The 27,124-nt window shown below is 51.0% G+C and overlaps 1 protein-coding gene across 2 annotated transcripts in view; it reads left to right on the plus strand.

Moving 5' to 3' along the window:
• Positions 1-916: 916 nt before the first annotated feature.
• UBASH3A (ubiquitin associated and SH3 domain containing A) overlaps positions 917-27,124 on the plus strand; it is a 43,304-nt gene continuing 17,096 nt past the window's right edge. The window contains exons 1-7 of one of the 2 annotated variants that reach the window (XM_014839259.3): positions 917-1,181; positions 3,179-3,232; positions 5,766-5,952; positions 9,460-9,658; positions 13,010-13,179; positions 14,291-14,499; positions 23,637-23,763. In XM_014839259.3, coding sequence (XP_014694745.3) covers positions 1,069-1,181; positions 3,179-3,232; positions 5,766-5,952; positions 9,460-9,658; positions 13,010-13,179; positions 14,291-14,499; positions 23,637-23,763 — 1,059 coding nt within the window. In that variant the 5' untranslated portion in view covers positions 917-1,068. The remainder of the gene's footprint in view (positions 1,182-3,178; positions 3,233-5,765; positions 5,953-9,459; positions 9,659-13,009; positions 13,180-14,290; positions 14,500-23,636; positions 23,764-27,124) is intronic. The other variant, XM_070488932.1, reaches the window with a different exon arrangement.

Here is a 27,124-nt window from a genome sequence, read left to right on the forward strand (position 1 = left end):
GACACCCACACAGCGATACAGTGAACGAACCGCGGCTACAAGCGATAATGCGGACAAATTTCACACGCATGACTTTGGACAAAAGAAACCAGACATGAAAGAGTACATGTTATGTGGCTCTATTTATATAAGTTTCCAAAACAGGCAAAATTAACGTACAAGTGAGGACAGCGTTACCTTTTGCGGGAAGAGACGAGATAACTGGGAAGCTGGGCAGGCGCTGGCAGCAAGCGTGCTTCCGGGGTTCTGGGGATGTTCTGGAGAAGAGCCTCTCACCCCTGACGCTGTCGACATTTGGGGCTGGATCTTTCTTTGCTCTCATGTGCACTGCAGTGTTCCTGGCCTCGACCCCCTGGATGCCAGTAGCAAACACCCCCTCCAGCTGTGATAACCAAACACGTTTCCAGACAGTGCCAGTGGTCCCTAGGGATGAAGGCCAATATTCCCCTGGCTGAGGGCCACTGTTTAATTGTCAGTCCTGGGAGAGTGAGGCGTGTGCGCTCACTTTATGAAGATGCATTGAGCTGTATACATATGATTTGTCAACTTTTCTGCATGCCCATTAAACTTAAAAGTTTTTAAAATCGAAAAAAAAGTTAATGAATAACTAAAGGAACCAAAAATTTCAGAGCTAGCAGGGAAAATAGATACAGTGTCGTTTAATGTCTTGTTTGCAGGTAAGGAGACTGAGATCCCGGGTCACTTGGGGTTCTGTGGCCAGTGGGACCCAGTAGGGAACGCTCGCCCCCTGTTCCACTCTCCCCCGTCCTGCCCCCTCACTCTCCCTCTCACTTGCTCCCAAATGCAGCCCAAGTCAGCGCAACGGCAAGATGCCACGCAGGGACGTGGCTGGACTCCGGAACCCAAACCCCGCTGTGGAAGCGGGGTTGGTGGATATTGCACCCCGGCACCCCACAGAGAAAATTTTGAAAACCAGTATCTCTGCAAACAGGATATTAGCTTTTGTTAGAAAGATCAAAAACGGCTTGAGGTTTCTCTTCACAGCCTCAGCCTCTCTTGCCTCCCCTCTGGCTTTATCTGCTCATTTCAGTCTGCAGGCAGGAAGAGATGGCAGCCGGGGAGACTCAGCTCTACGCTAAGGTCTCCAACAAGCTCAAGGGCCGCAGCACCCCCTCCCTCCTGGACTCCCTTCTGGGGATGGGCTTCCCCGCACACACCGTGTGAGTACTGCCCCGGCTGCGCGCGCCCCGAGACCCCAGACCTGGCCCTTCGGAGGGTGCGCTGTAAAGCTGCGAGCGGCTCAGAGCTCTCGCTTCCTGTCAAAGGGGTCCACCAGGACTAGATACTGTCTCAGAATAAGGCCCTTCTCTGCTTTTTATAAGTGGCAGGATCTTTGCCTTTCAAGGACAGAACTCGGCTGGCTGGCTGATGTGGGGGGGACACTGAAATTGGTGAAAATTAAAGCCATGTGTTACCGCGGCAGCCCCATTTTTCAGGGTTTGGAGGAGCTTGGGGCCTATAGTGACGCTGAGACGACCATTTCAAACTCTAATTTGAAAAGGTCCCGAAGCCCAGTGAATCTCTCCTGCTGGGACCTGTTGAAATGAGGCTGTGTTTCTGAACAGGGCAGGAAGCCCATGCGTCCTTAGGGAAAAAGCTCTTGAACGTCTGAAAATGAAACAAAATGATAAAGAAACTACCGGAAGAGTGTCAGCATGATCTCACGTACCCAAGGAAAGGGTCCACATGTAGAAAATTATGATCTTAGGCCTTACCCCTCCCAGAGAGGGAAGAAATCCCCCCAAAGCAGTGAGCTGTGATGCTGACCCCGGGTCCCAGCTTCCCTGGGAAACCGGTTCCCTAGTTCTGGTCCTTTTCACACGCTTATTCGTATGGGAAAATACAGCAGAAGTCCCCTGAGGTGACCTTGGATTTGAGAGGAGGCAAACTGTCCTTAAACATTGTAACAAAATCCTGACCAAATTGGGTGAAATAACTTTGAAGCTAGACCCCTTCCTCCTCCAACCCAAATCAGGATTTTTGTCATCACCACTGTGCTCATAACAATCCGGAGTCTGTGGAATGGGGAACAGAGCCAAGCCTGAGCAGAGGGCCTGCCGTGTGCTGGACCAGCCCTGGGCACCTTCCATCAGGTGCAGACGGGGACACTGAGGCCAGAGAGGGCACATAGTGGTCGGGCAGGACTGGAACCCCCTTCTCGGCGCCTCTGGAGCCCACGCTTTATTACACTAGTGAAGCTGCAGCGTGGAGCCATCCTCAAAATTCCCTCTGGCTGAAACCTGGGCCATCTGTTGGGGGTGGAGAAGCCTGTTGAAACGTCTGCTCAGGCTGGAGCGCCCCAGGTGCCAAGGCCTCCCTGTTAAACCCCTCCAGGCGCCCGCATCCCATCGGGTCCCTCCCCAGCTCCAGCTGTTTCTGGGCTGACTTCCTGAAGGCAGCTCCTCAGCTACGCTCCATTCTGCTCAGTTTGGAGGCTCAGCTCAGTTCCATTCAATGTATCTACGTCCGGTTACAAGGATGAGTAAGATGCATTCAGGCCTCAGGGACCTCATGGTCTGGGAGAGAAATCAAAAGGACTCAAGTTCGTCAAGACGAGAAGCGCGGTGACCACGAGTGTGGCCGGGAACACAGGAGCCCAGCACGTCCACCCTGCCTGGGCGGCATGGGGAGGGCTTCCTGGAGGAGGGCGGTGTGAGCATCAGGGAAGAACCAGGACCACATCTCTAAGGGCAAGTCGGCACAGGGCCGAATTTTGGCGGGGGTGTGGGGCAGGGCGCCTGTGCAAGCTGGGATCTGACTCATCAGGGCCGACTCGAGGATCCATGAGCGGGCCTGCTTGGCTGTGGTGCAGGGCGAGTGGGGGAAGATGGAGGGGATAGGGTTCCAGGTTGGGAGGACCTCAGGGCACAAGCCCTTGGACTCGGTGCCAAGGACTGCAGGTGGGGAGCCCCAGAAGGAAAATGAGCGAGGGGCAGGGGGGATATGAACAGGTCTGCATTTTCAAAACCGCAGCGATGCCCCTTGGAGGATGGAGGCCTGGACACTCAAGCTGCCGGCCGGGAAGTCTAGCAGCCCAGCCCCTTGTGGCGGGATCCTTGAAGGTCCGACAGGCTGTTGGGCGCCCCTGCTTCTCTCAGCCTCTCCCGGAGAATGGAAGGCAGGTTCTAAATACTCCTTGCATTCTGCTCTCCTACAGACTAAAGGCATTGGCAGCTACTGGAAGAAAGACAGTGGAAGAGGCATCGGACTGGTGAGTGGGCTGGCTTTGCAGGCGTGGAGAGCATCTGGATGGAAACACCCCTGTTTTGAGGGCGTGCAGGGTGGACACTGGGAAGTGCCCAGTACACTCTGGGCGGGGTGGGGCGGCCACCTCCATGCCTCCCCATCTAGCACCAAGGGAAAGGAATAAAGAGCCTGCATTTAAAATGCAAAACAAAAGAGAAGGAACTATGAACCAGCTGTTCCTCACTTAAAAATCTGATTTAATCCAAACGTGACTGTCAAAGAAGGAAAAAATTCGTGTGATTTGCTGTGTAAAGAGGGCAGAGCCATTCTTGCTGATGTAAGATAGAGATCGCCACTCTCTGGGGCTACATCTGATGGGGAGAGAATTTACTGGAGGTTGTGAATGTCCCCTAAGCCCCGGTGCACAGTAACGGGGGTGGGGGTGGGGCTGCCGGGTGGCTGGGGGGGACCGGCTGAGGAGCTCAGGGTTCAGGGAGGCGCCTCCATCCGCCAGCAACGCGGCTCTGCAAGCTGCCCGCTGCTATGGGTTGCGGTTTTCTGCTTCAGGAATCAAAGAGAGGGCACCCCCGTTTCTAAACGTGGTCCCGCCTGAATGTGCCATGATGCCATGGTTCTGCTCACAGCTGGGAAGTTCCCCCACGCTCTGCCCCGGAAAAACCACAGTGAAAATCAAACAATAAAAACCAGGTCCTGCCAGGCTGGGATGTCCTCCCCAGGGCACGGTGGCAAACACTGATAGTGGGTCTCCGAGCGTCCCGCGTGTCCTCCTCCAGAAGCTCTAGGCGGAGGGTAAACTATGTGCCCTATCCACGGGACAGGGGGAGACGCCCAGGACCCTCTGGGCTAAGGAACTCTAAAGCCAGTTACCAAATTTGAATTAAAACCCAAACACACTGCTGTGAGGGCTGCAGTCGGTCCCTGCTGCTTACCCCTCAGCCAATAAGACTAGCAGACCAGCCAAGGAACAGGGAGACCTGGGGTCCCCCAGACTCAGCCAAGAGTGGGCCGACCTCTCTGCCCACCAGGGAGGTGCAAGTTAACGTGCTATTGAAAACAAAGGGCAGCTTCAAGTACCACAGAGGGGGAGGGGAGGGTGCATTCTCACTTTTGTGGTTACAATCTAGAGTGACGATCAACATTGAAACTGTGTGGAGCCACCTGCCCGGTAGTTCCAGGTCTAAGCACATTCTCTGCAGGAATACAAAGGGCCTAAATAAATGTGCAAAGTTCTTGATTACCGTGTTACAAAGTTTACAAGAAAGAAAACAGTTGAAATGTCCATCGATGGAGTGGATGAATGAAATATTGCATAGGTAGATGATGGAAGGTTACACAGCCCTTAGAACGTTCACTCTGGCAGACTTCACTAGACGCATATGTGTGAACACAGGTCAATCGCAGAAACACATTGTGGAGTGAAAAATGCAAGTTGCAGAATAATGTAACAATAGCTTATGATTTATATAAAACGTGCACAAGGGCTATGTACAGATTTGTTACTTAAACGTCTAGAAGAAAATAAATCAGATCAACAACTGAGGTTGCCTCTAGAAAGGGCAAGAGAGCCAGGATGAAGAGCGGAGACCTTCCTCCATTGGGATTTTTTCATTACGAAGGAGAATGTATTTGCGAACACCTAATGTTTTCCCAAGTGGTTGCATGGTGTTTTTCAAACTTAACATTACATCATACGCACTTCCCTGAGGCACTAAAATCATTCAAACCCCAAATTCCTAATGAATAGATGATAAATAAATTTACTAGCATTTATCTACTTTTTCCTTCTTTCCGATTATAAATAACTGCAATAAATATTCTATACTCACAGTTTTATCTATACTTTTTGCTTTTCCCTTCAGATAAATTTCTGGGAGCAGAATTATTAGTTCTGGCGGGATGGGCACTTCAGGGGTCCTCATGCACATTGGCAAATTGCTTTATCCAAAGGTTGCAAATTCGTCCTTAAGTCTCACTGCACCTATGACACAATTGAGCATAACATTTGTCTTTTGAAAAGTGTTTCGTTAATTTGACAACGACAAAAATGGTGTCTCATGGTTGTCTTAATTTTCATTTTTATTATTAGTGAGAATGAACTTGTATTTTGGATTCGTATATTCTTTCTCCCTGTATTTAAAATAACTTTCTGAATCGAAAGAAAATAGAACAGCCACCTAAATTTTGTCTAGCTTTTTTGTGGTTTTGATTTTTACATTTAATTCGAAGTTGGAGATAAAATTAAAATGTGAAATTTTTCGACAAAATTTTCAACACTAAGGAGACGGCTGGACCACAGAGGTCATTTGAAGACCAGATTTTGAGTTTTACTGTCACTTTTCTCGGCCTTTGGCTTGGGAATCACACTGACCCGGGTCTGAGAGCTGGGCGGACACTGCCTTCTCCACAGCCCCTTGCTCCGTGTCTCACGCAGTTATTTTGGCCTGTTATTCTGAGTTGCTGTTGTTGCTGTCGTCTGTCCTCTGGGGAAAGAATCTTCGTCATGACACCGGGTGAAAGTGGCCCGTTTTCCGTTGCAGGCTGCACTGTCATTGCAATGACCCCTCTCTAGACGACCCCATCCCCCAGGAGTACGCTCTTTTCCTCTGTCCCACCGGGTCCCTGCTGGAAAAACTTCAGGAGTTCTGGAGAGAAAGCAAGCGTCAATGCACAAAGAACAGAGCTCACGAGGTCTTCCCTCACATAACGCTCTGTGACTTCTTCACGGTGAGTCAGCCCCTATGTGCCTTTAATGCTCATGAACACGGCAGCTGAGGTCACAGTCTGTGATAGCTAGCCACATGATTTATTTCCACGGGGTGGTCCACAACCATAGTATTGGCAGGCCTCTTTGTGTGAAATATCCTTTACTTTCCTCCTCACCTTCATCTGGTCAACTCCTATTCATACTTCAGAACCCAATTCATTTATCCTCTCCCTTTTTAAATTCTTCCTCAGCTCCCCGGGGAGAAGAGGCTGCTGCCCTCTGTGCTCCCACCATCTTTTTATTTATATTTCTAGCAGTACTTTACATGTTGGGTGACAATGACAATATGTCTGGTGCAGCTCTGCATCCTCACTGGACTGACCCCCTCAAGGGAAGGTGGATGCTCTGCTCATCTTGTAACCCCAGAGCTACCACAGCGCCCAAGACAGAGAAGGTGCTTTAGAAAGAAATGTGTAACGGACCAACTGAAGAACGGGGCATTGTTGACCTGTCACAAGGGCAGGCCTTTTCCCTGCCTTGGGGACCAACCCTCTGACTTAGAAACTGGTCGAATAGGCAGCTCCCTGGGGCCTGGGAAGGTGAGAGGGACCGGGGCTGCTCAAAAGACAAGGAGACGTGGGAATGAGGGAGGCAGGAGCAGACACGCCTTCCTCTGAGCTCCCCACCAGAGAAATGTGGGAGGGCACCCGGCCTGGCCTGCCTCTGCTGTCAGTGAACTCTAAGGGTTCCCCCTGTTTCAAGGGTCCCACCAGGGCCCAAGCAATCCCCCCATTCCAGTCTCCACAGCACGCAGGGGAAGGGGACGCAAACCCCCACAGGGAAGGTTTCCAGAAGATACGCCAGGGGAAGCAGCGCCTTCTGGAAGCTTTGATGAGCATGGCTGTCTGCTTCCGGCTGAGGCGCGGCATTGCGGGGGAAGATTCCCAGGACACAGGACTTTGGTGCTAAAACCAGGAAAGTCCTGGGCAAACCAGGGTGAATTGGTCGCCCTCCTTTACAGATGATGGCATTTCTCACAATCAGCCTTTCTGGCTTGTCCTCGGGGCTCATCAGGGAAAGGAAAGGAGCCACACCCAGCAATGAACGTGACCTTAGAAATGACACGCTCGGTGATGGCAGAGAGAGCAGAACTGGGCCTCCACTCCTTCCCCCAACCCAGCACTCACCTCACAAATGGAAACACACACAGAGACATACCTACACAGAGACACAGATATGTACACACACAGAGACACACAGACATGTACCCACACAGAGACACAGATATGTACACACACAGAGACACACAGACATGTACCCACACAGAGACACAGATATGTACACACACAGAGATATACAGACATGTACCCACACAGAGACACAGATATGTACACACACAGAGATATACAGAAACACACACAGCACGCAGTTACATGCACAGTTAAAGAAGCAGATACACACACAGACACACCCCACACACACACACAACCCCACAGATACACAGACAGACACACACAGAGACACGTCCACACAGAGAGACACAGATATAAACACATATGGAGATACACATAAACACACACAGCATGCAGATACACACACAGTTAAAGAAACAGATGCACACACAGACACATACACACACAACCCCACAGATACACAGACACACACAGATACATACACACACAACACACACAGATACGTACAGATATATATACGCACACTGAGATACACAGAAACAGAAACATCCCAGAGACAGATGTGCACACATACACACATACCACATCACACACACATCAAACAGATACACACACGTAGATACACTCACAAACACACACTCACAAACACACATCACGCAGACACACACACAGATATATACACACCATATCACACCCACCACAGACACACATGCCACAGAGACACACACACACACACACACACACACCCTTCTCTTTCGTTGGCCGCCCGCTCACCCACACCCTCCCTCCGAGCCTGCCTTGTTGGCTGAAGGCCCCTTTCAGGCAGAAGAGCGTCCGAGGGGTTCACACTGCCTTGCATACTGTTGCATGAAAACGTTCAGCCACCAAATGTGAGGTCAGTTCCCGCTGTTTATAGTACGACTCTGCTTCCAGATCACACAGCTGAGACGGAGAGTACCCTGTGGCAGACACTCACCCATCCAGCCTTCTGGTGTTGGGTGCCTTGCACACATCACAGGCTTCCGAGGCCCATGAGGGCTGCGAAGGGATGAACTTGGTGGGCTCCCAGACTAGAAGGGGGGCTGAAACGCACAATGAACACAACAGCACGGGTCATACTTCAGAGTGTAAAGAATACGGTGGGAAGTTCAGAGGGAGCCGCGGGCCGGAAGAGAAGGGAGTGGGTCAGTTTCCTGCTTGGGGACGTGTGTCTGGGTTCCACTGTGGTCCCACATGGCCACATGGAGTCTCCCACGAGGAGAAAGGTCTTCAAGCCCAGGACATGGCTTGGGCAGTGTGAGCCCGGGAGCCGCGATGCGCTTGGCCGGGCGCCTGGAGTGCAGTGTGGGAGTGGGGAAGTGGGGCAGGGATGACGGCCAGCCCCACGGGCCTTGGCAGTCAGGCTGAGCATTAGACGGAACTCTCCAGGGGAAAGGGAAGCGCCTGCCATTTCGGGGTGGGGAGGGGCATGGCCAGGGTGTGGCTTTAGGAAGATGGTCAGAACTGTGTGCGGCAAACTGGGGGGCCCTGAGGGAACGAGTCAGAGTCTGTGTTGGTTCAGGGTCCTCCCAGAAGCAGAGCCCAAGGTGGAGTTATAAGTGCAGGTGATTTATTCGGGAGAAACGCCTAGAAGGATAGAGAAGGAGAAAAGCTTGGGCAGGGGAGCCTTCAGACAGCGTGTGGGTCTGACTCCCGTGAAGGAGATGGGGAGGAGGACTGGGAGGCAGAGCCTTGGCCCTAGAGTGGCCCAAGAAGGACGGCGGGGCTGACAGGGACCCTGAGTGCCAGGGCTGCCCCAGAGGAGCCCCATGGGGACAACGGCTGGCTCGGTCATTGTGAGAGCGTGGCCTGCTCCTGGGTCTGAAGGACAGCAGCCCCAGGCGTGGGCTACTACCCTCCTTGCTGCAGGTTCTGAGCAGTGCCCCACCCCCTCCCCCACACTGTGGTTGCCTCAGAGCCTAAAGGAAACTTCCAGAAGCCGACTAATGCTCTGTGAGCACAGATATGGAGGGGGAGACTGGCTCAGGATGCATGGCAGTCGTTGAGTCAACATGAGCCGGAGGGATGGGGCGTTGTTGAAGTGACAAAGCATTTCCAACCTGGGCATTTAAAGGGTATTCCATTCCAAAAAGAATTTTACCCAAAATCTCTAAGAAACTGAGGACCGAGTATAGAACAAATCTGTAGCCCCAAGCACACAGACTAGATGAATTATGTTACAGGGTTGTAACCTGAAAAGAGGCTCGCTTGGCTGCATAATCTTTATTAATTAAATTAACGGATGACCTTCCAACAAGAGGGGAGAAGGCACATCCTCTGTCTCTCTTCCCTTAGTGTGAAGACCAGAAGGTGGAATGTCTGTACGAGGCTCTAAAGAGAGCTGGGGACAGGATCCTGGGCTCCTTCCCCTCCGTCGTCCCTCTGGTTCTCCACTCTTCCGTCAGCTACCTGGGCTTCTTCGTGAACGACAGCCCTGCAGACGTCATCCGGGAATTCGCCGCGACGTTCGCCACGGAAGCATCCGTCTTAGCAGGTAGGCAGCCGGCGAGTGGCACACATAGGGCCGGGTTAATGGGAAGGGATCCCGTTGTGTCTGGGGCTGTGCTTGCCACACGGGATGCAAGGGGTGGATCCCAGGGGAGCAGAGTGCGGGCTGTTCCCTGATGCAGCGGTGGTCAGACGGCTGGCTGGACTGGGCTCGGGGATGCAGGCGCCCCTGCCTGGGCCATGTCCACTCCCATCTCTCCCTTTTCAGTCAGCTACTCTGACACGGCCTTAACCCGAGGCTGAACGATTTAACTAGAGCCTCCCTAATGAGCCAGCATGTGCTTCAAAGGTAAGCAGAGAGATTCTGAGAACGGGCAGTCTTTTCTCTAAGGGAGAATAGCCTTGTTTGCATTGATGTGGTTTTTCAAACACCTGCCGTATTCCAGCTGCCTGGGAAACTGTCCCGGGAGGAGACGTTGTGTGGCTCTGTGTTGACAGTGGATTGTAGGCTGGTGTGCATGCCGTGGGATCCGGGCCTCCCGCAGCCCCGTGCCCACCTGGGGCATCTCTCCTCCCTGGGTCAGTGCTGTGTGTAAAACACAAGTCCTAGGTGATTTATTTTAATTCTTTAGGTGTGAGCCTAGCCTTCTCACCTTGGCCTCTTGGGGGAAAAGATTATCTAGACTCACTCCGAGGATCAGGGAAATTCCCTTTTCTCCCCACACCAGCCCTGGTCTGGAGACTGAGGCTCCAGCTGGGGATAGCAGGAGGAATTCCGGACTTGACCTCGGAAGATGTGAATTCCTCCGGCGCCCCTGGTTAGTGGGCTGACCTTGATCAAGTCATCTCAGCTCCCCGAGTCATGCTTCTTTCTCTGCAAAACGGCGAGGGCGAGGGCTCTGCGAACAACGCAGCCCGTTTTTGTGGAACTTCTGCCGTAGTTCCTGGCGCACGGAAGCTGCTCGATATTGTTGGATGTGCTGAGTCTGAAACTGGAAGAGGCAGCAGCGCTTGGTGGGAGGACCTTCCCTGCCCCTCCACATGCATCCCATTTGCCCGCCCCATCCTTGGACCTGTGTGAACGCAGACCCCAGCCGCAGAAGTAAGTCCAGGAGTCCAAGATTTCTATTTGGAGGCTGGCTTGGCTAGGGACCATATTTGCCGAATAATTATAAACTTACCCTGTATCTTTGTGGATTAGTCTCCTTGATGTAAACGTGAGGTCAAAGGGACAGCTCTTCCTTGCCTCTCAAAGGACAACGAATGTGGTTCTTGTTGTACTGATGCGTCAGCCACTGGCCTCAGAGCAGGCACGCCACCCACTTACTCTTCACGTCCCCCCTAAAAGTGGATCTAATTGCCCCGTTTCAAAAACTGAGTGACGGAGCCCTGTGAGGTATAAAGTCCTTGCGCAAGGTCACCGTCATGGGTTCAATGGAGTCCCCTAAAATTCAAGTCCACTCAGGACATCGGAAAAGGTCCGTCTTTGAAAATAGGGTCTTTGCAGATGTAATTAGTTAAGAGGAGGTCAGACTGGAGTTGGGTGGGCCCCTAAATCCAGGGACTGGTGTCATTGTAAGAAGAGGAGAGGACACACAGAGACACAGGGAGAAGCCACGTGAAGACAGAGGCAGAAACGGAAGCCAAGCGGCCACAAGCCGAGGAGCCCCAGGGGCCACAGATGCTGGAAGAGACAAGGAAGGATCTTTCCCCGAGCCTTCATAGAGAGCGTGGCCCTGCTCACACCTTGATTTTGACCCCCTATTCTCCAGAACTGAGTAAGAACAAATTTCTGTTGTTTTAACCCAATTTGTAGCAATTCGTGACAACAGCCGCAGGCAACCAGCCACGTCTCCTAACCAGTGGGAGGTGGAACCGGAACTTGAGTCCAGCTCTGTCTTGCTCCACACCCCCAGGTTTCAAACTGACTGGCTCTGCGTCCTGAGAGAGCGGCCTTGACCTCCTGTCTGTCACCCAACCCTGAGCAGGCTCCACCCAGCCCTTCCGTGCCTGTGCCCTGGGCTGGACCCTGAGGGGTTAGGAGGGGCCAGTCACTGCTCTGGCATGTCCTGGGTCCCTCTCAGGGCAAGGGGGTCCCCTGGCAGTGAAATGTCCTCAGGGACATGAGGCCACAGAGAGAAGAAAGACAAGGGCCCATTCAGAAGTTGGGTGTGACTCAGTGATCACTCCGCTGACAACCAGCCATGGGTCTTTCCCAGGCCACGCTGACTCATGTGGCAAGGCCTCCTCGCCCACTCCTGAAACACCTGAGAAGAGGAATTTCCCCGACACCCACACGCTCTGCTTTAGACTTTGTCATCCCCGCGGCTCAGGGCTCAGAGATCTGGACGGCTCCTCGTTTGGTACCAACGGCTCCGGCAGAGGCTGGAAGGCATGAAGGGGCCTCCAAATCTGGGCTCCAGGAAGTGCGTGCATCCTCCTTGACATTTTTCAGGGGGAGAACAGCTCCTTTTTGTTGACGTGTGTTGGCCGTGGGAGAGGCGGCAGGTAACTGATATTTCCTGAAAGAGACCACGAGTTAAGAGATTGGTTTCCATGGGAGCCCCAGCTGTCGGCTGTCACTACCCTCAAGTTGTTGCTGTGGAAATGGAAGCTGTGTCAGGCCAAGAAGCTCCTCAAGGTCACCCTGGCAAAAGGGACAGAATGGACTCTAAAGCCGGGTTTAGCTGATACCAAAGTCTGCGCTTTTCCCATCCATCACCGCCTCCCCAGAGCATGAACTACTCTGTGGCCCAGCTGAATTCAGATCCTGGCTGACCTGAGCGCCCCGGCACGAGACCCAGGAGGACTAGGGCCGAGAGGGCAGAGGCTGCCCAAAAAGGCCAGGGGCCGGCCACTCACAGGGCTTCCTGCTTCGCTAAAGCCGTCCGCATGTGAGGGATGCTGTCATGTTTACAGAGTCGCGTTGCCCATGGTGTTTTCTTCCCGAAACTGCAACTGGCGTTGACCTGGAGCGCGAGCCGACCAGGCCAGGCCAGGCCGCTGAGTAAGGTGCACACTCCAGGGAACAAAGGAGAAGCTGTTTATTTCGGACATTCTAATCCACTGTTTGGGCAGCTTGCTTGCAAATTGATAGGCCCCAAATGCTCCCCAAAACCCACATCTCTACACCCTCCTTTTTCCTACTTCCTCGTAAGATTTGCAGGTACCCAACCAACTCCTTTATAAGGTGAACTCTGAAATGGCACAGTCTGGGCCGAGTCCTTGCCATACCAGGAAAGGCCCGGTACAGAGTGGGGAGGAGTGGGTAGAGGCGGCAGGCGCCGTGTATAAAGGGGTTTGCATTGCCCATCCCGGCCATGTAGCCAACCCAGGCAGGTAGTGCTGATGGCTTGGGTAAAGCTGCCGGCACCCCTGTGTTTACCCGATTTCGTAGACTGCACGGTGAAGCCTTGCACCAAGCAGCTGCACCTGACCCTGGCCCACAAGTTCTACCCCCACCACCAGAGGACGCTGGAGCAGCTGGCCAGAGCCATCCACCCGGGCCACAGCTGCCAGTGGACCGCAGCCCTGTACTCCCGAGACATGCGTTTTGTGCACTACCAGGTGAGCGAGCCACACCCTGAGCGAGCCACACCCGGAGGGGCCCTGGGCGGGTGGTAGGTGGATAGAGAGATAGACTCCTCCCCACGGGGAATGGAGGAATGAACCGCCGCCCACCTGACAGGGCACTCACCCCCGGGAGCCCTCCGCGCGAGGTATTCTAGCAGAAGGGAGGCTCTCTATTCTTTCTCTAAGATCATTGCCTTTTTTTGCGCAAACTGGAACTCACATTTATATATGAGTTACAGACATACAGAAATTTGAAAAAAAAAATGGAAGCATTTCTAATATTAAAAATGACTAATTTTACATTGACTAATGAATACATTGTGTTGCTTATTAATTTATTTAAATAATGATTTGGGTGAAGCCTTGTTCCGGGACTTCCTCCCCCTGAATTGAGTGGTTTAGATAGAAGGCAGGCTGTGCGCCTCCCAGACCCACAGAGTAAGCATGAAGGAACCCACTGTGCTCCACAGTGCAGGAGAAGCTAGGAACAACCTCGTGCCAAGGAAGGTGGATGTGAAAGTCTGGTTATGCTTTAAGATCTTTATATTAGAAATAAGTAAATAAAGATAGATAGACAGACAAATGATAGATATAGAGATAGAGAGATAGATATAGAGATAGAGAGATAGAGATAGATAGATAGATAGATATAGAGAGATATAGAGATATTGAGATAGATAGATATAGAGATAGATATATATATAGAGAGAGAGAGAGATAGATGCAAAGATAGATAGATGTAGAGATAGATAGATAGATAGATAGATAGATAGATAGATAGATAAAGTGTAGAGATAGATGTAGAAATAGATAGATAGATCGATAGATAGACAGATACATAGAAAGATGGATAGATAGATGGATAGATATAGATAATAAATACATAGATACCAAAATTCATTTCTAAATGTATGCAAAGAATTCTGTGCTGCATTTTGTTATAATCTACATTATCTATCATCAGACAAAGGCCTGGACAGTGTCCTGGAGACACAGAACCATCGGGGAGCCTGAAAGCAAGAGGCAGACGCAACAGGCCTCCCAGGGTCGTCTTTCCCAGCACGAGTCCTTGCGTGGAGTGTGAAAACACTTGCCTCTTTTCTAGACCCTGAAGGCCCTGTTCCAGTACAAACCGCAGAACGAGGACGAGCTGACGCTGAGTCCCGGCGACTATATCTTCGTGGACCCCACCCAGCAGGAGGAAGCCAGCGAGGGCTGGGTGATCGGCATCTCGCATCGCACGGGCTGCCGGGGCTTCCTGCCAGAGAACTACACGGAGCGAGCCAGCGAGTGTGACACCTGGGTGAAGCACAGGTGGGTGTCGCCTCCGGCCTTTAGTGGCAGCCCACACACGTCTCTGAGTTAGCGTCTGACAGCGTCCATCTGAAAACAGTGGTCGCAGTGTTTGTATGTTTCTAGAACCTTCCGCCATTGGTAAAAATTGCCTTCTCCTGGGGGCAACATTATCCCTGCAGGTATACTGTAAATATCTTGGTTGATTTGTGGTTTATCTGCTGATAATGTTCAGAAAACATGAATTACTCCATATGACTTTCCTGAGACAGTAATCCCAAAACAATTGCAAAATACCACTTCCTTAGTATGAACATAACAAATTATAGTCAGAGATCCTAAGCTTGGGTTTATTTAGCCTTCTGCTCAGCGTACAAACCGTAAAGTCCTAAGGTGCCTTATTAGTCTTCTGTTGCTATATAACAGACGACCATGAACTTACTAGCTAAAAGAACAGACCTTCATTATCTCACAGTTTTCGTGAGTCAGGAGTCTGGACTTAGCTGGGTCCTCTGCTCGGGGTCTCCCAAGGCTGTGATCAGGTTCTGGCTGGAGCTGGGGTCTTATCTGAGGCTGAGGGCGGTCTGCCAAGTTCACATGGTGGTTGGTTGAATTGGTCTCCTTGAAGCTGTAGCACTCCTGGTGCCTTGCTGCTTCACGTCCGGATGAAGAATCTCTTAATTTTAGCATCTTTAGCCTCCTCTCGAGAGGCTGAGAATTTTCGAAATCATCAGGTACTGGTTCCTTTGGTTTAATGTTTTTTCCCTCAATTTCCCTCTCTCTTCACACGCTTTACTATAAGCAACAAGAAGAACCTGGGCGATACTTTTAACGCTTTGATTGGAAATGTCCTTAGCTACATAACTAGCTTCATTGCTCACAAGTTTTGTTTTCTGAGGACAATTTCATTAAACTTTTGCCGCTATGTAATAAGGATCCCCCTTCCTCCTGTTGCCTATGACCCGTATCTCGCTCCCTCTGCGCCCTCACCAGTGACGCCTTTAACACCCAGACTTCTGTAACAGTCCGTCCAAGGTCACTTAGAGTTTCTTATCATGCTTCTCAAAATTCTTCCAGCCTCTACCCACTCCTCAGGCCCAAAGCCACTCCCACATTTTACGTATTTGTTCCAGCAGCACACAACTCCTGATACCAAATTATGTATCAGTAAAGGTTTAACCAGAGAAGCAGAACCAATAATTTTTATATTATATATAAAATATAAATGCATGTATAAAATATGTAATTTGCATTGTTATATTTAACATATAATTATTTATTAATAGTATAATCTATACATTTTCTATTATTTATGTTATTGTAACATATACATCCATTGCACACATGTATCTAGGTACACGCACATAGAGGTATTACAGGGAGATGCCTCATGTGACTGCTGGGGCTAGATAAGGCAAGAAGGGAAGGGGACCACAGCAGGCTGGAACCCACGTATGAGCAGATGCTCATCGTCTACCGCTGATGATCAGGAAGGACCACCCAGGCAGATGGGAGAGAAATTGTGGACACAGCTGGTATCCGGAATCTCTGAACTCAGAGAAAACCAAGTATTTTTTAAAGATCTTCCAACTGAATAAGTCAGACCTGCCCTGGATAATCTCCCTTCTGATTAACTTAGTCAGCTGACCAGGGACTTGAATCAGATCTGCAAAATCTCTTCCTGGCAGCGCCTAGATTAGCATTTGAGTGGGTAACTGGGAAAGGTGTGTGTCTGCTCAGAATGACGGCTGCCTCCCGTGCTCCTCCAGCGCTGGGAGAACATCCCTGGCAGCCGCCTGACCAGACACAGGCTAGAAAGGGAGTCTGGGGACTGCCATTCGGTCGACTCGCCCCGAAGCCATGGCAAGGTGTTAAGATAGCTCTCTCGAGATCTCCTCCACTCTCTCCTCTCGGATGTGAAGCGTGACACAGCGGTGAAGGAACACGGGGTCAGGCAAGGGTAAGGCTGCACCGTCCCTGGTATGCATGTTGGGGTGGGGCTCACAGTGGAAGATTTTGATGAGATGGATGGTTGGAACAACTTAATGATCAGAGTGGGAGGAGCAAGGGAAAAAGACACAGAATACCCCTGTGTTGTGGTCCAGGGCTTCCTGGCACATTCAGAGCTGGACAAGAGAGCCCGGAAAAGCAGCGACGGGGCCGTCCCCCTGTTTCCAGCAAAGATGCCTTAAAACTGTTTCACTATTTCACTCACTTGCTTATTCTCTTCTAAAAATCTCCACAGCCTCCCCTAGATATTTTTCACCTGCAAAGGAACAAATCGTTACGTTGAACACAGCTGTATTACCGACCTGCTCCATCTACAAATTTTCAGATCCGTGCTAGACATTTACTGTGGACAAATATTTTCCAGCATCTATATATTCAGAGAACTTTCTCCTGCTGGGGTTCATACACAAGGCAAAGCTATGAAAATCATGCCTTTTTATTTGAGTTGCCATTGGAAGCTCCTTAAAAATTGTCAGAGAATCTATGCTTAACTATAAGTATTAGCATTTTGAGTAGGTTAAGAATGCATTTTGAAGAGCTGAAATTAATGATTGCTGGTTGATCATTTTTACCCAAACCAAAAAAAGAAAAAAAAAAGTGGTTTAATAGTGCCTCATAGAAGTTCTTGGAAAAAGGACTAGATTTTGTGAGAAATAGTAGCCAAAAATTAGAAGTGTCTTCTGGAAATATTAATGAGAGATCAGGTGACCTTGGCTGGTTTCTTTAGGTATTGTGACCCTTACTGCTAATTGTTCATACACTGAAGTTTGTATAACAAGCTGGGGACAGCGTTTGTGTCCCTGGGCTTCTCCAGCAGCATAACGGCAACTCGACACTCAACAAGAGTGGGTTCCAGCCAGAGCCTGGCCGCTCTGCAAACAGCGTGACGCTCCGCGTTATCTTCACTTGAGGCCGTTTAACTTCTTACCCTAATTGATAAGCACTGAGGCCCATCCAGTATAAATTAGGAAGGGAAATGTAGCAGTCGTCACACGGTTTTACTTATTGGTGTGTCCACTCACTTAATTCAAAGAATTTTAAGGCAGCTTAAGAGATGCATGATAGCTTGTAGCACTAACATGGCACTGGCCCTGTGCCAGGCTCCGTTCCATGTATTTACCCTCATTAACTCATTTAATCCTCTCAATAGCCCTGAGGTAGGTGCTATTATTGCTCCATTTTATAGTTGATGAAACTGAGGCACAGAGAGATCAAATAACTTTCCCAAGTTGACACAGCCAGTGAGTAGAGGAAGCAGGATTAGAACCCATCCTAATCTCAAGCTCAGGCTTTCAACCATTACCTAAACCGCCTCTAAAAGAGACAATTAAATTAAAAATAAGTCAGTGAAATAAATTACGAGGCATCCATACAATAGAATACTTGAAGTTTTTAGAAAGGATCATGAGGACGTTATTCTGTGCATTGATGGGAAAGAAATCCAAGACGAGCGGCAGAACAGCATGGGCCACACAGCCGTACTTGTGGGGAAAGGATGAAGCAAGCTGTCATTGTCTGTACATATACACGCATGATAGGTATTTTATGCCTGTCTCTGCCTAAAAGCTCCCTGAAAGGAAGACTCTCTAGAAACTTCTAAGAGTCGTCCCCCGTGGGGGTTGGAGGTGGGAGATGGGAGAATGGAACAGAAGTGGGAGAGAGACCTTTCACTCTCCACCATTCCATCATTTTTAAATTTTTGGACCATATGAATGTATTACTTGTTCAACATTAATATATTCCTTAATCGATTTCAAATTTAAAGAAAACAATATAAGGAAATTGGGTCAAAGGGGAAATAAAGGGAGAGAGGTCAGACCAACCCAGGGCTGAGGTTTGCACACGTGGTGCGGGCTCCAAACTTTTCCACACCCACTGCGAAGGGGCCAGAGCCTCTACCACACGGTCACGGCCATTCCAGAGCGGGTAGACCAGTTGTTCAGGAGAAGCACACTTCTGTGGCTGCAGACCTGGCCGCGGGTCCCACGGGCCACAACAGAATCACAGGAGGTTGGCGCCACAGGTGCAGAGACACTTGTCGGTGCAGAGAAGATCAGATGCTTGCCTCCTCCTTGAGAGCTGAGAACACTCCGGCCCAGGGAGGTAGAGAGGCCGGATGATGTCACACCACTGTTTCCTTTTCAAACCTGCTCAGTCTGTCACCTCGTGCAGTGAATGTTTGGGGAGCAGCAGGAGAGGAGACGCTGGCTCCGCTCTAATGGACTGAGTTCCAGGAGGTGTGGGCTCCCCTACGGTCCCCTGTCCCCTGGCAGCTCCTCCACTCCCCACACAGGATGGGAGACCTTCACTGTCACCAGGCAATTGACAAACCTGGATGTTTCTAGAACTAAGCAGCGAAGACTCTGGAGAAGATGAGCTTGTGGCCACTACATTTTTCTCCTCCCAATTAACCTGTCAGTCACCTGTCACCCGCATAACCATTCTAGACGTTCAGCGTGACATTTCTGGGACTAATCTTCCTAAAAACAAGTTTCCCTTGGGAATTAAATGTTAGCAAGACTTGCAACCAAAGGAGAGAAAAATAAGTACTGGGCTAGGCTGTGGGGTGTGTACTGGGCATGTTTTAGAAGCACCCATCTTCATTGGGGGAGCAGGGAGACAAGCTGTGACTGTGACATGTGACTGTGGCCAGAACAGAAATAACCAGCGCTGCTGTCTCACTCCATGGCCCTGGCTGAGTCTTGTAAAACTGCCTAAAGTGCACCTTACGAAACATGGACAGCCTTTTAAATCAGAAAACTGCCCTTGAGTGTCTTGACACATCACTAGTCTGTTAAGCACGGGGAGACGTGGTCAGAAGGCACTGTCCAAGGGCTCCCTTAGCCGTGGACAGACAGACAAAGACCTCCTACGGCGTCAGCAGCAGCGTCACGCTTGGCATGGGCAGCCCACGCAGCAAGAACGGCTGGCCTGACTGACAGTGCCCGAGGAGGGCTGGGCCAACGTCAGGAGGAGTCCCCGCCCCGCCATGGGGAGCACATTTCCAGGGAGGAGCTTGCAACTGTGGTGCTCATTACTTGGCAATTAATCCATCCGTCATCCATCCCCAATCCATTAACGTCAGCCTTCATGCCGACAGTCCCAGGAGGTCTTGGGTCAGCAAGATCACGCTGCCATAGCTATCCGTTACTGTGAGGAAAAATTGTGGAGGCGATCAGAGCGATAGTGATGGAAGAGTGTGTTCCTGGATCCCAGCAGCTTTCAGCTTTCCGTGCAGAAGAACATATACAGCAAATTGTGGAACAAGGAGCAGAGGGGCCATGAGTGTTAGAGCCTGGAGAACACTTCGTCACCCTCTAGCCAAGATGAGAACGTTTCCAGCACTGAAGCCATACATGCCCAGTAACTCTCCAAAACCACAGAACAGGTTGGTAGCAGGTGGTTCTGATGTAATAAGGAAACTGTTATGGGCTGAGTTGTGTTCCCCCTAAATTCGTATGTTGAAGCCGTGACCCCCAGCACCTCAGAATGTGATATGTTTGGAGATAGTCTTTCAAGAAGCGACTAAGGTGAAATGAGGTTATTGGGGTGGGCCCTACTCCAATCTGACTGGGGTCCTGATGAGAGGATATGAGGACACAGACACACACAGAGGGACGGCCATATGAGGACACAGGGAGAAGACGCCGTCTACAAGCCAAGGAGAACGGCCTCAGGAGGAACCAGCCCTGCCCACACCTGGATCTGGATCCAGACTGTGAGAGAATGAACGTCTGTTGTTCGAGCTGCTCAGCCTGTGGTACCTTGTTATGGCAGCCTAAGCAGATTAACATGGGGACATCATCCGTACAACCCCACAGACTGCAGCCATACCCCTTTTAAAAGCCAAGGAGTGGGGCCAACCTGGTGGCGTAGTGGTTAAGTCCGAATGTTCTGCTTCAGCGGCCTGGGGTTCACCGGTTCGGATCCCAGGTGTGGACCTACACACCACTTGTCAAGCCATGCTGTGGCAGTGTCCCACATATAAAGCAGAGGAAGAGGGGCACAGATGTTAGCTCAGGGCCAGTCTTCCTCAGCAAAAAAAAAAAAAAAAAAAAAAATCCAGGGAGAATGTAAACACTCCTATTTGTATGCTATCATTTAACCTACATGGTTCTCTTAAATTCAAGAAGAAAATAGAAATATTGAAATGCCACGCTCTTTCCTTTCTTTTCTCATCACCAAGTTCCTGTCATAATCTAGACTGTATTTCATTTGAAAGATCATAAAAAAAATTCAATTTTTCTCTCCAACTGTAAACTTCACAGATGTTATTTATAGATAACAGGGCCTTGCTATCTGCACCGTGAACCACAAATAGGGTGCGGGGGCCCCCGCCTCGTCTTCAGGAAGAGAAACCCAACCACCGTTTCCCGTGTCAGTGTGAGACACTATGAGTAGTGCCCCACTCCTGTGGGCGTGCTCATTTGAAGGGGAAAATGGTGATGTTCAAATATGAATACCAGTGTTCTTGGTCTACTTATGCTCAACCAAAGCCCCCATGTCATACGTGTTGGCATCTGACACTGTGAAAATATGTGAACAAGGTAAGTCTATTTGACTTGGATCCCGCCAATAAGAGTTGACAGCTCAAGACGGGAGAAGTAACAACACGAGAACAGAAGGTACAACTTGTAGACATTTTAAGAACTACGTTAACTAAATCAAACACCGCATGGGGAGTGAATGGTCCAGGGCGTCTGGCTGTGGCAGCAAAAGGCAGGCGACCTGAGGCTGTGGGCGGGTGAGATGCAGGGGAAATGATGCTGCTCCTGGCTCTGGACCTCGGTAGGGTCTCAGGCTGGAGGCTTGGGAGCTATCACTGGTTTTAGGAGAATTTGGGGACTTACGCCTCTCTGAGAGAAAAGCAAACATTTATGAGTGGACTGTAGTAGAAACACACCACGTTCATCACTGAGAAAAATTAATCGTGACTATATCAATTCCTCCAAACTAATTTCCAGGTTTAAAGAAATTCCGGGAAAAAATCTCAATGGGATCGTTTGTTGGAACTTATGATTGGAAAGCTTATCTGGAAGAATAAAGAAAAATAAAGAATAAAGAGAGAAGAGTTGAGAAAACTTTGAAAAAAAGAATAACGAGAGGAGACTTACTCTACCAGGTGTTGTAATGTTGTAAATGTATAACATGCTGCTGGCTCCCGGGAAAGAGAACAAACAGAGCAGGGAACAGAGAAGACGGCAGAGCAGGAGACTCGGCATACTGGGAAATTCACGTGTGACGGATGCATCAGAAATAGGGAAAGAAATGGGTATAAAATAAATGGTATTTTATATGAACTCACCTCATATACTGAAATGAATTCCTGACAAAGTCAAGAATTAAACGGAAAAAGAATATCATTTAAATATAGAAGACAGTTTCGATGAACGTATCTCTGAGTTGTGAACTGGGGAGAGCTTTGAAAGCATAGAAGCTGTGGGAGGGCTCTTAAAGCGAGACTTAGATCCATCTTTAAGTTTTATTAAATACTTAAAACTTAAGGTTTACATATGTTAAAGATCAAAAAGAATACTACAATCCAGAAAGTGAGATGAGAACAGTGCTTTTCAGAAAACAGTAATAAAGGTGATGCCACCCCACCAGTCACTCAGGTGAGCGGAGTACCTGCCAGCTTCTCTTCCACCATAAATCACCCCAACTGGAACACGGGTGCTCATGACGCAGCCCTCGGGCACTTCCCCCTGCCAGGTGATGTGTGTCTGACTGACTCATTTAACCAGGAGCCCGTCTCCTGTTCTCTTAGTTCCTATCCACCGTGACAGGTGAGCAGTCAGAAGAGGGTCATCCAGCTCTCGCCACCTTGCCTCCCACCTGCAGCCTGTGGAACCACGTGCCCTTCTCTCTCCATCAGACTGGAATGCTCAGTCCAAACTCCAGCCGAGGGCATCCACCGTGATGCCTTGCATCCCATCCCTCCTGGGCATCTCATCCCTCCTGGGCATCATGCCAGCATCATCAACCCATCCCGGGCCCTCCCAATCATTCGCACCAGCAACTGAACATGCTTAACAACAAAATCAAGCACAATTTCTTTTTTCCCGTTTCCCTCTCCAGCTACCGCCCCATTTCTCTGCTTTGATTATGGATTGTTTTTAAAGGGAGTCCATAAAGATGCCCCTTCCTTTTATAAAATGAGTTTCCCACTGGGGAACCCAGCCATCTGCTTGCTCTTGGAAGATGTGTGCGACCTTCGCTCTTTCTTCCTTACTCTCTTCCCCCGTTCCTTCCAGACACATTCTCAGGGTGCCCCACCGTCACCCCCTTGTGTTCTGGAGTTCTCACTACTCCGTTGTGCTGTGGTCTTTTCCCTCAGTCTGAGCACCTGCCCACCCCATGGCAACCTTTTTGATTCACTGGCCAGGCAGCAGTTTCCTGATTGCCAGCAATTCCCCAGGCGCTGTTGTTACCCACCCGCCCGCTACACACACCTGCCTTTTCTTGTGTGTCTCCTTAGCGCTTAATGCGTCTGCTCGCTGCTCGTTTGTTCCTGCAGCCCAACACGTCTGTCTTCTCACCTTTGGCTATTTTAGAAGGTGAACCTAAGAGGATGGTGTACTGGTTTATCAGGGCTGCCACAACAAGAAGCCACAGACCGTGCGGCTTAAACAACCCAGAGATTTATTCTCTCACAGTCTGGAGGCTGGACGTCCAGGATCACGGTGTCAGCAGGGCTGGTTTCTTCTGAGGCCTCTCTTCTTGGCCCGTAGATGGTGTGTTCTCCCTGTGTCCTCACACGGTCATCCCTCTGTGTGTGTCTGTGTCCTGATCTCCTCCTCTTATAAGGACATCAGTCAGATTAGATTAGGGCCCCCCAATGACCTCATGTAGCTTAATCACCTCTTTCAAGACCATCTCTAACAAAGTCACACTCTGAGGCGCTGGGGTTTAGGACTATAAACTTTGAAGGGAGATGGTTCAGCCCATAACAGGTGGTGACAGCGGGGATGAATATCCTCCTCAGGATTTATGACATGTGAGCTCTTTGAACTCACTGTTTTGTTTCGTCCCCACAGTGACCTTACCTACCCGTCTTGTCGTGCACATTCTCGAGCACATGAATGACCAGACGCAAACAGATGCTACCTAGCGTCTCATGACACAGCATCTCGTCTCTTCTCCCACAGGACGTACACCTTCAGCCTGGCCGTGGACCTGAACTCCAGAAAGGACGGCGCAGCCGGCAGCAAACGGAATGGGGAATTTCACCCTCCACAAACGTCAAGGAGCCTCAGCAGCGTGCAGGCTTTGCAGGTGGCACAATCCCTTTTGTTTTCAGTGAAACCACACTTTATCTTAAGTCCTTGGTAGACACGGCCTCCCCCTTGGGCCTCCAAGGATGGAGCTTCTGATCTTTCGAGTCGGGGCTGGGAGACGAGGAGGCTCGTGCTCAGCAACCTGGAGGGATGGCATCCTCAGGACCAGGGTCTGGGGCACGGCAGGGGCACGTGAGCCCCGCCAACAGGTGAGGCACATCCAGGAGTGAAGGGTGCCAGCAGGTGACCCAAGGAGCAGGCAGCCCCTCCCCAAAGCCAAACAAGTGACACAGCATCCCCGACACTGTCTGGGCGGTCCCAATCCAGCCCTCTTGTCTGAAGCTTCAGGTCCTTCCTTACAGGGGAACCCCCGTGGGCCAGGCAGCACCTGCAGCTCACCCTTGGCTGGTCCCCACGTCAGTGGAAATGCCTCTCTGGCCTGTGTGGTTACTGAAACAGTCCCTCCGGTCCCCACCCTGTCACACACGTTACATTAGGACTTCATCCCAGTCCCCTCCACCCAGCAGGGGAGGCATTCGTCCTTCCCCATCTCTGTTTTATAGATCTGAAGACTGAAGCTTACGGAGGCTGGGCAGCTTGGTGGGTAGCACACAGACACCTAAGCACCCCCCACATTGGGTTGTTGTGAGGATTACATGAGACAGGGTGTCCAGCGTCCACGGCAGGCCAGGCTGTAGATGTTAAGAGACTGTTACCACCCAGAGGGCAGGCTGTGGCTATCTGGCTCGTTCCTGTGTTCCCAGAGCCTGGCTCAGGGCCCAGCCTGCAAATCTCAGTGGATGAACCATGGAACGACCTAACAAAGGCCCTGATCGGGACTTGTGGATCGCCCTGAATTCAAAGCTCACCCTCCCTCTCCAAGAACCCATAGGCCACCCAGAAGCTGCCGCCAGGCCAGGTGGGCTCCCTCCAGACAGGAGCTGAGCACAGGGCGCTGGACACTGGGAAGGCCATAGGGTGTCCCCTTTCGCCAGGTCTTCAGGTAGAGAGAGCATCCTTGGTGGAGGAGCCGCAGACCGGGAGCCAGACACCTGCCAGCCACAGACAGACAAGAATGGGGCTCCCCGTATGGACCAGGGGAGAGGAGGCTGCCCAAGGCTGTGCCCCGCTTTCCAGACTGAACCACGGGGAGGAGCTGGAGTGAAAGTCTCAGTCCGTAGCTCGGCCTGTGTCTAAACCCGCTGGCGCCTTAGATGGATGCAAACCTCGCACAGGCCTCTCTATGAACCGAATGCGCCTCGGCTGGTCTGAGTTCACCCCCTCCACACAGTAAGAAAAGAAAACTGTGGCATCAGCTTTGGTAAAACGGACGTGCAGGAGGCTGAATAATGGCCCCAAAGAGAAGAGGTCGTGGTCCCTGGAAGCTGTGAATGTTACAAGGAACAAGGTTCTTTGCATATGGGACCGAGTTAAGGATCTTGATGGGGAGTTTGTCCCGGATTATCCGGTGGGCCCTAAATCTAGTCACAACTGTCCCTGTGAGATGGAAACAGAAGAGGAGAAGATGGACACACAAGGAGGAGGCCGTGTGACCACGGGGGCAGAGATTGGAGCGATGCGGCCACAGGCCAACGACTGCCAGAGCCACCCAGAGCTGGCAGAGGCAGGAAGGACCCTCCCCTAAAGCCTCTGAGGAGGCATGGCCTTGCTGACACCTTGATCTCAGACTTCCAGCCTTCAGGACTGGGAGAGGATACATTTCCTTTGTTTGAAGCCTCCTGGTTGGTGGCACTTTGTTACGGCAGCCCCAGGAAATGCACGCGGCATCTTATGTCTAAAGATGCAGTGCAGCCCTCTTGTTCTGTGGACCCCAGGGGTTAGTCCACTCCGTTCCCCCCAACCCCCCGGAAGAAAATGCTCCGAATCCACAACCTCGACCTGACGCGTTGTCGTCTTTGGGATTGTCAGTAAGCAGACCGAGGCTGGGAGTCTGTCTGTGTCTTGCAAACTACTTGCAGATCAGCCCTTGACAGGGGAGGGGGACAGGGCACTTAGTATTCATTGTCACGGGGAAAAGACATCCTGGTATGGGTAGAGGCAGAGCCTGCACAACCAGCCTTCAAAATTATGAGACAACAAGACAACCTTCCCCTCGGAGCTCTGCCCTAGGTCGGTGTTTGCATCCCAACTACACATCGGCACGCTGCATTAGGAGAGAATCATGAAACTTGCTTTGCCCTGACCACATGTCCTTTTGAAGACTCGGCCCGAGTCTGAGAAACTGTGTATGGAGACTTTGAATGTTCCACGTTCCATAGGCTCACAAATACCACACTCACGCACCCAGCAGAATGTGGTCGGATCCACCGGGAACAGCCCAGTGCGTTAATCAGCTGGACAGCCTGCCTCGCCCAGATGGATGTGGACTCCGTGAGGGGCTGGGAGGGTCTGGAGGAGTTGCCCGTGGTGTTGGCCCCGAGAATGCCTGTGACGCAGGTGAAGTTTGCCCGAGACCCTGCTTTCTGGCGTCCCCTCCTCCTCAGCAATTGCAGCCACTTCCCAGCATGTGGGGATGCTGCTGGGGGCCGTTCTTTCTCCTCACTGGTAAACTCAAAGAAGGGCTGGAGGAAGCAGCCGGATGTGCAGACCCTCCAGCCTCCACCCTGATCACAGAATCAAATCGGAAACGGGATGGCCAGTAGCACGGGCCACCTTCAAGGGGTTCCCTCTTTTTTCTGGGGCTCCTGGAGGAAGGCTTGTGCTCCACACAGCTGTCGTGGTGGCCTCATGTTGGCTTGGCCATCAGCAGTGTGCTTGTCGCTCCCCACCTCTCTGGCCGTCCTTGGCTCCTGCTCACTCTCTCCATCCCTTTCCCAGGAGGTGTGCTCAGCGTTCCCCTCAAGGTCAAGCCCGGCCTCCTACAAGCCCTCACAGATGTAAAAGAGAAAGGCCAGCCCTAGCTCCCCTGGGGACCAACACCCACACTTAGAAGCCCTTCCTAAAAGGCACCGCACATCATTGGGTTACTTCCCCCAAACACCAGCCTCCCCCAGAACAGAGGTGGATGCGCCCCGCAATTGTGAGGCTCCAGGGCCGTCGGAGGCCCTGCCCGAAGCCAAGGACGAGTGCCCCAGAGAGATCTGCTGTTTCCCTGGCTGGAAGCTGCTACCCCGTCAATGCCTTTCTCTTGCCAAAAATAAAGTAAAATAAAATTCTATTTCCCGCTAGCACTCAGCCAAGCAGAGAATGGCCAGCATGGGAAAGAAGCAAGAGGTGTGGGTGAGGAGCTTCTCCCCTGGGGGCTCAGAGGCTGAACACACACTGGAGTGGTCCTGGAGGGCCCCTCGGAAGAGGACCAGTGCCAGCAACAGAAGAGACTTGATAAATAATAGATAGAT

Source organism: Equus asinus, chromosome 18, assembly GCF_041296235.1.
Source record: "Equus asinus isolate D_3611 breed Donkey chromosome 18, EquAss-T2T_v2, whole genome shotgun sequence".
Classification (NCBI taxonomy): Eukaryota; Metazoa; Chordata; class Mammalia; order Perissodactyla; family Equidae; genus Equus; species Equus asinus.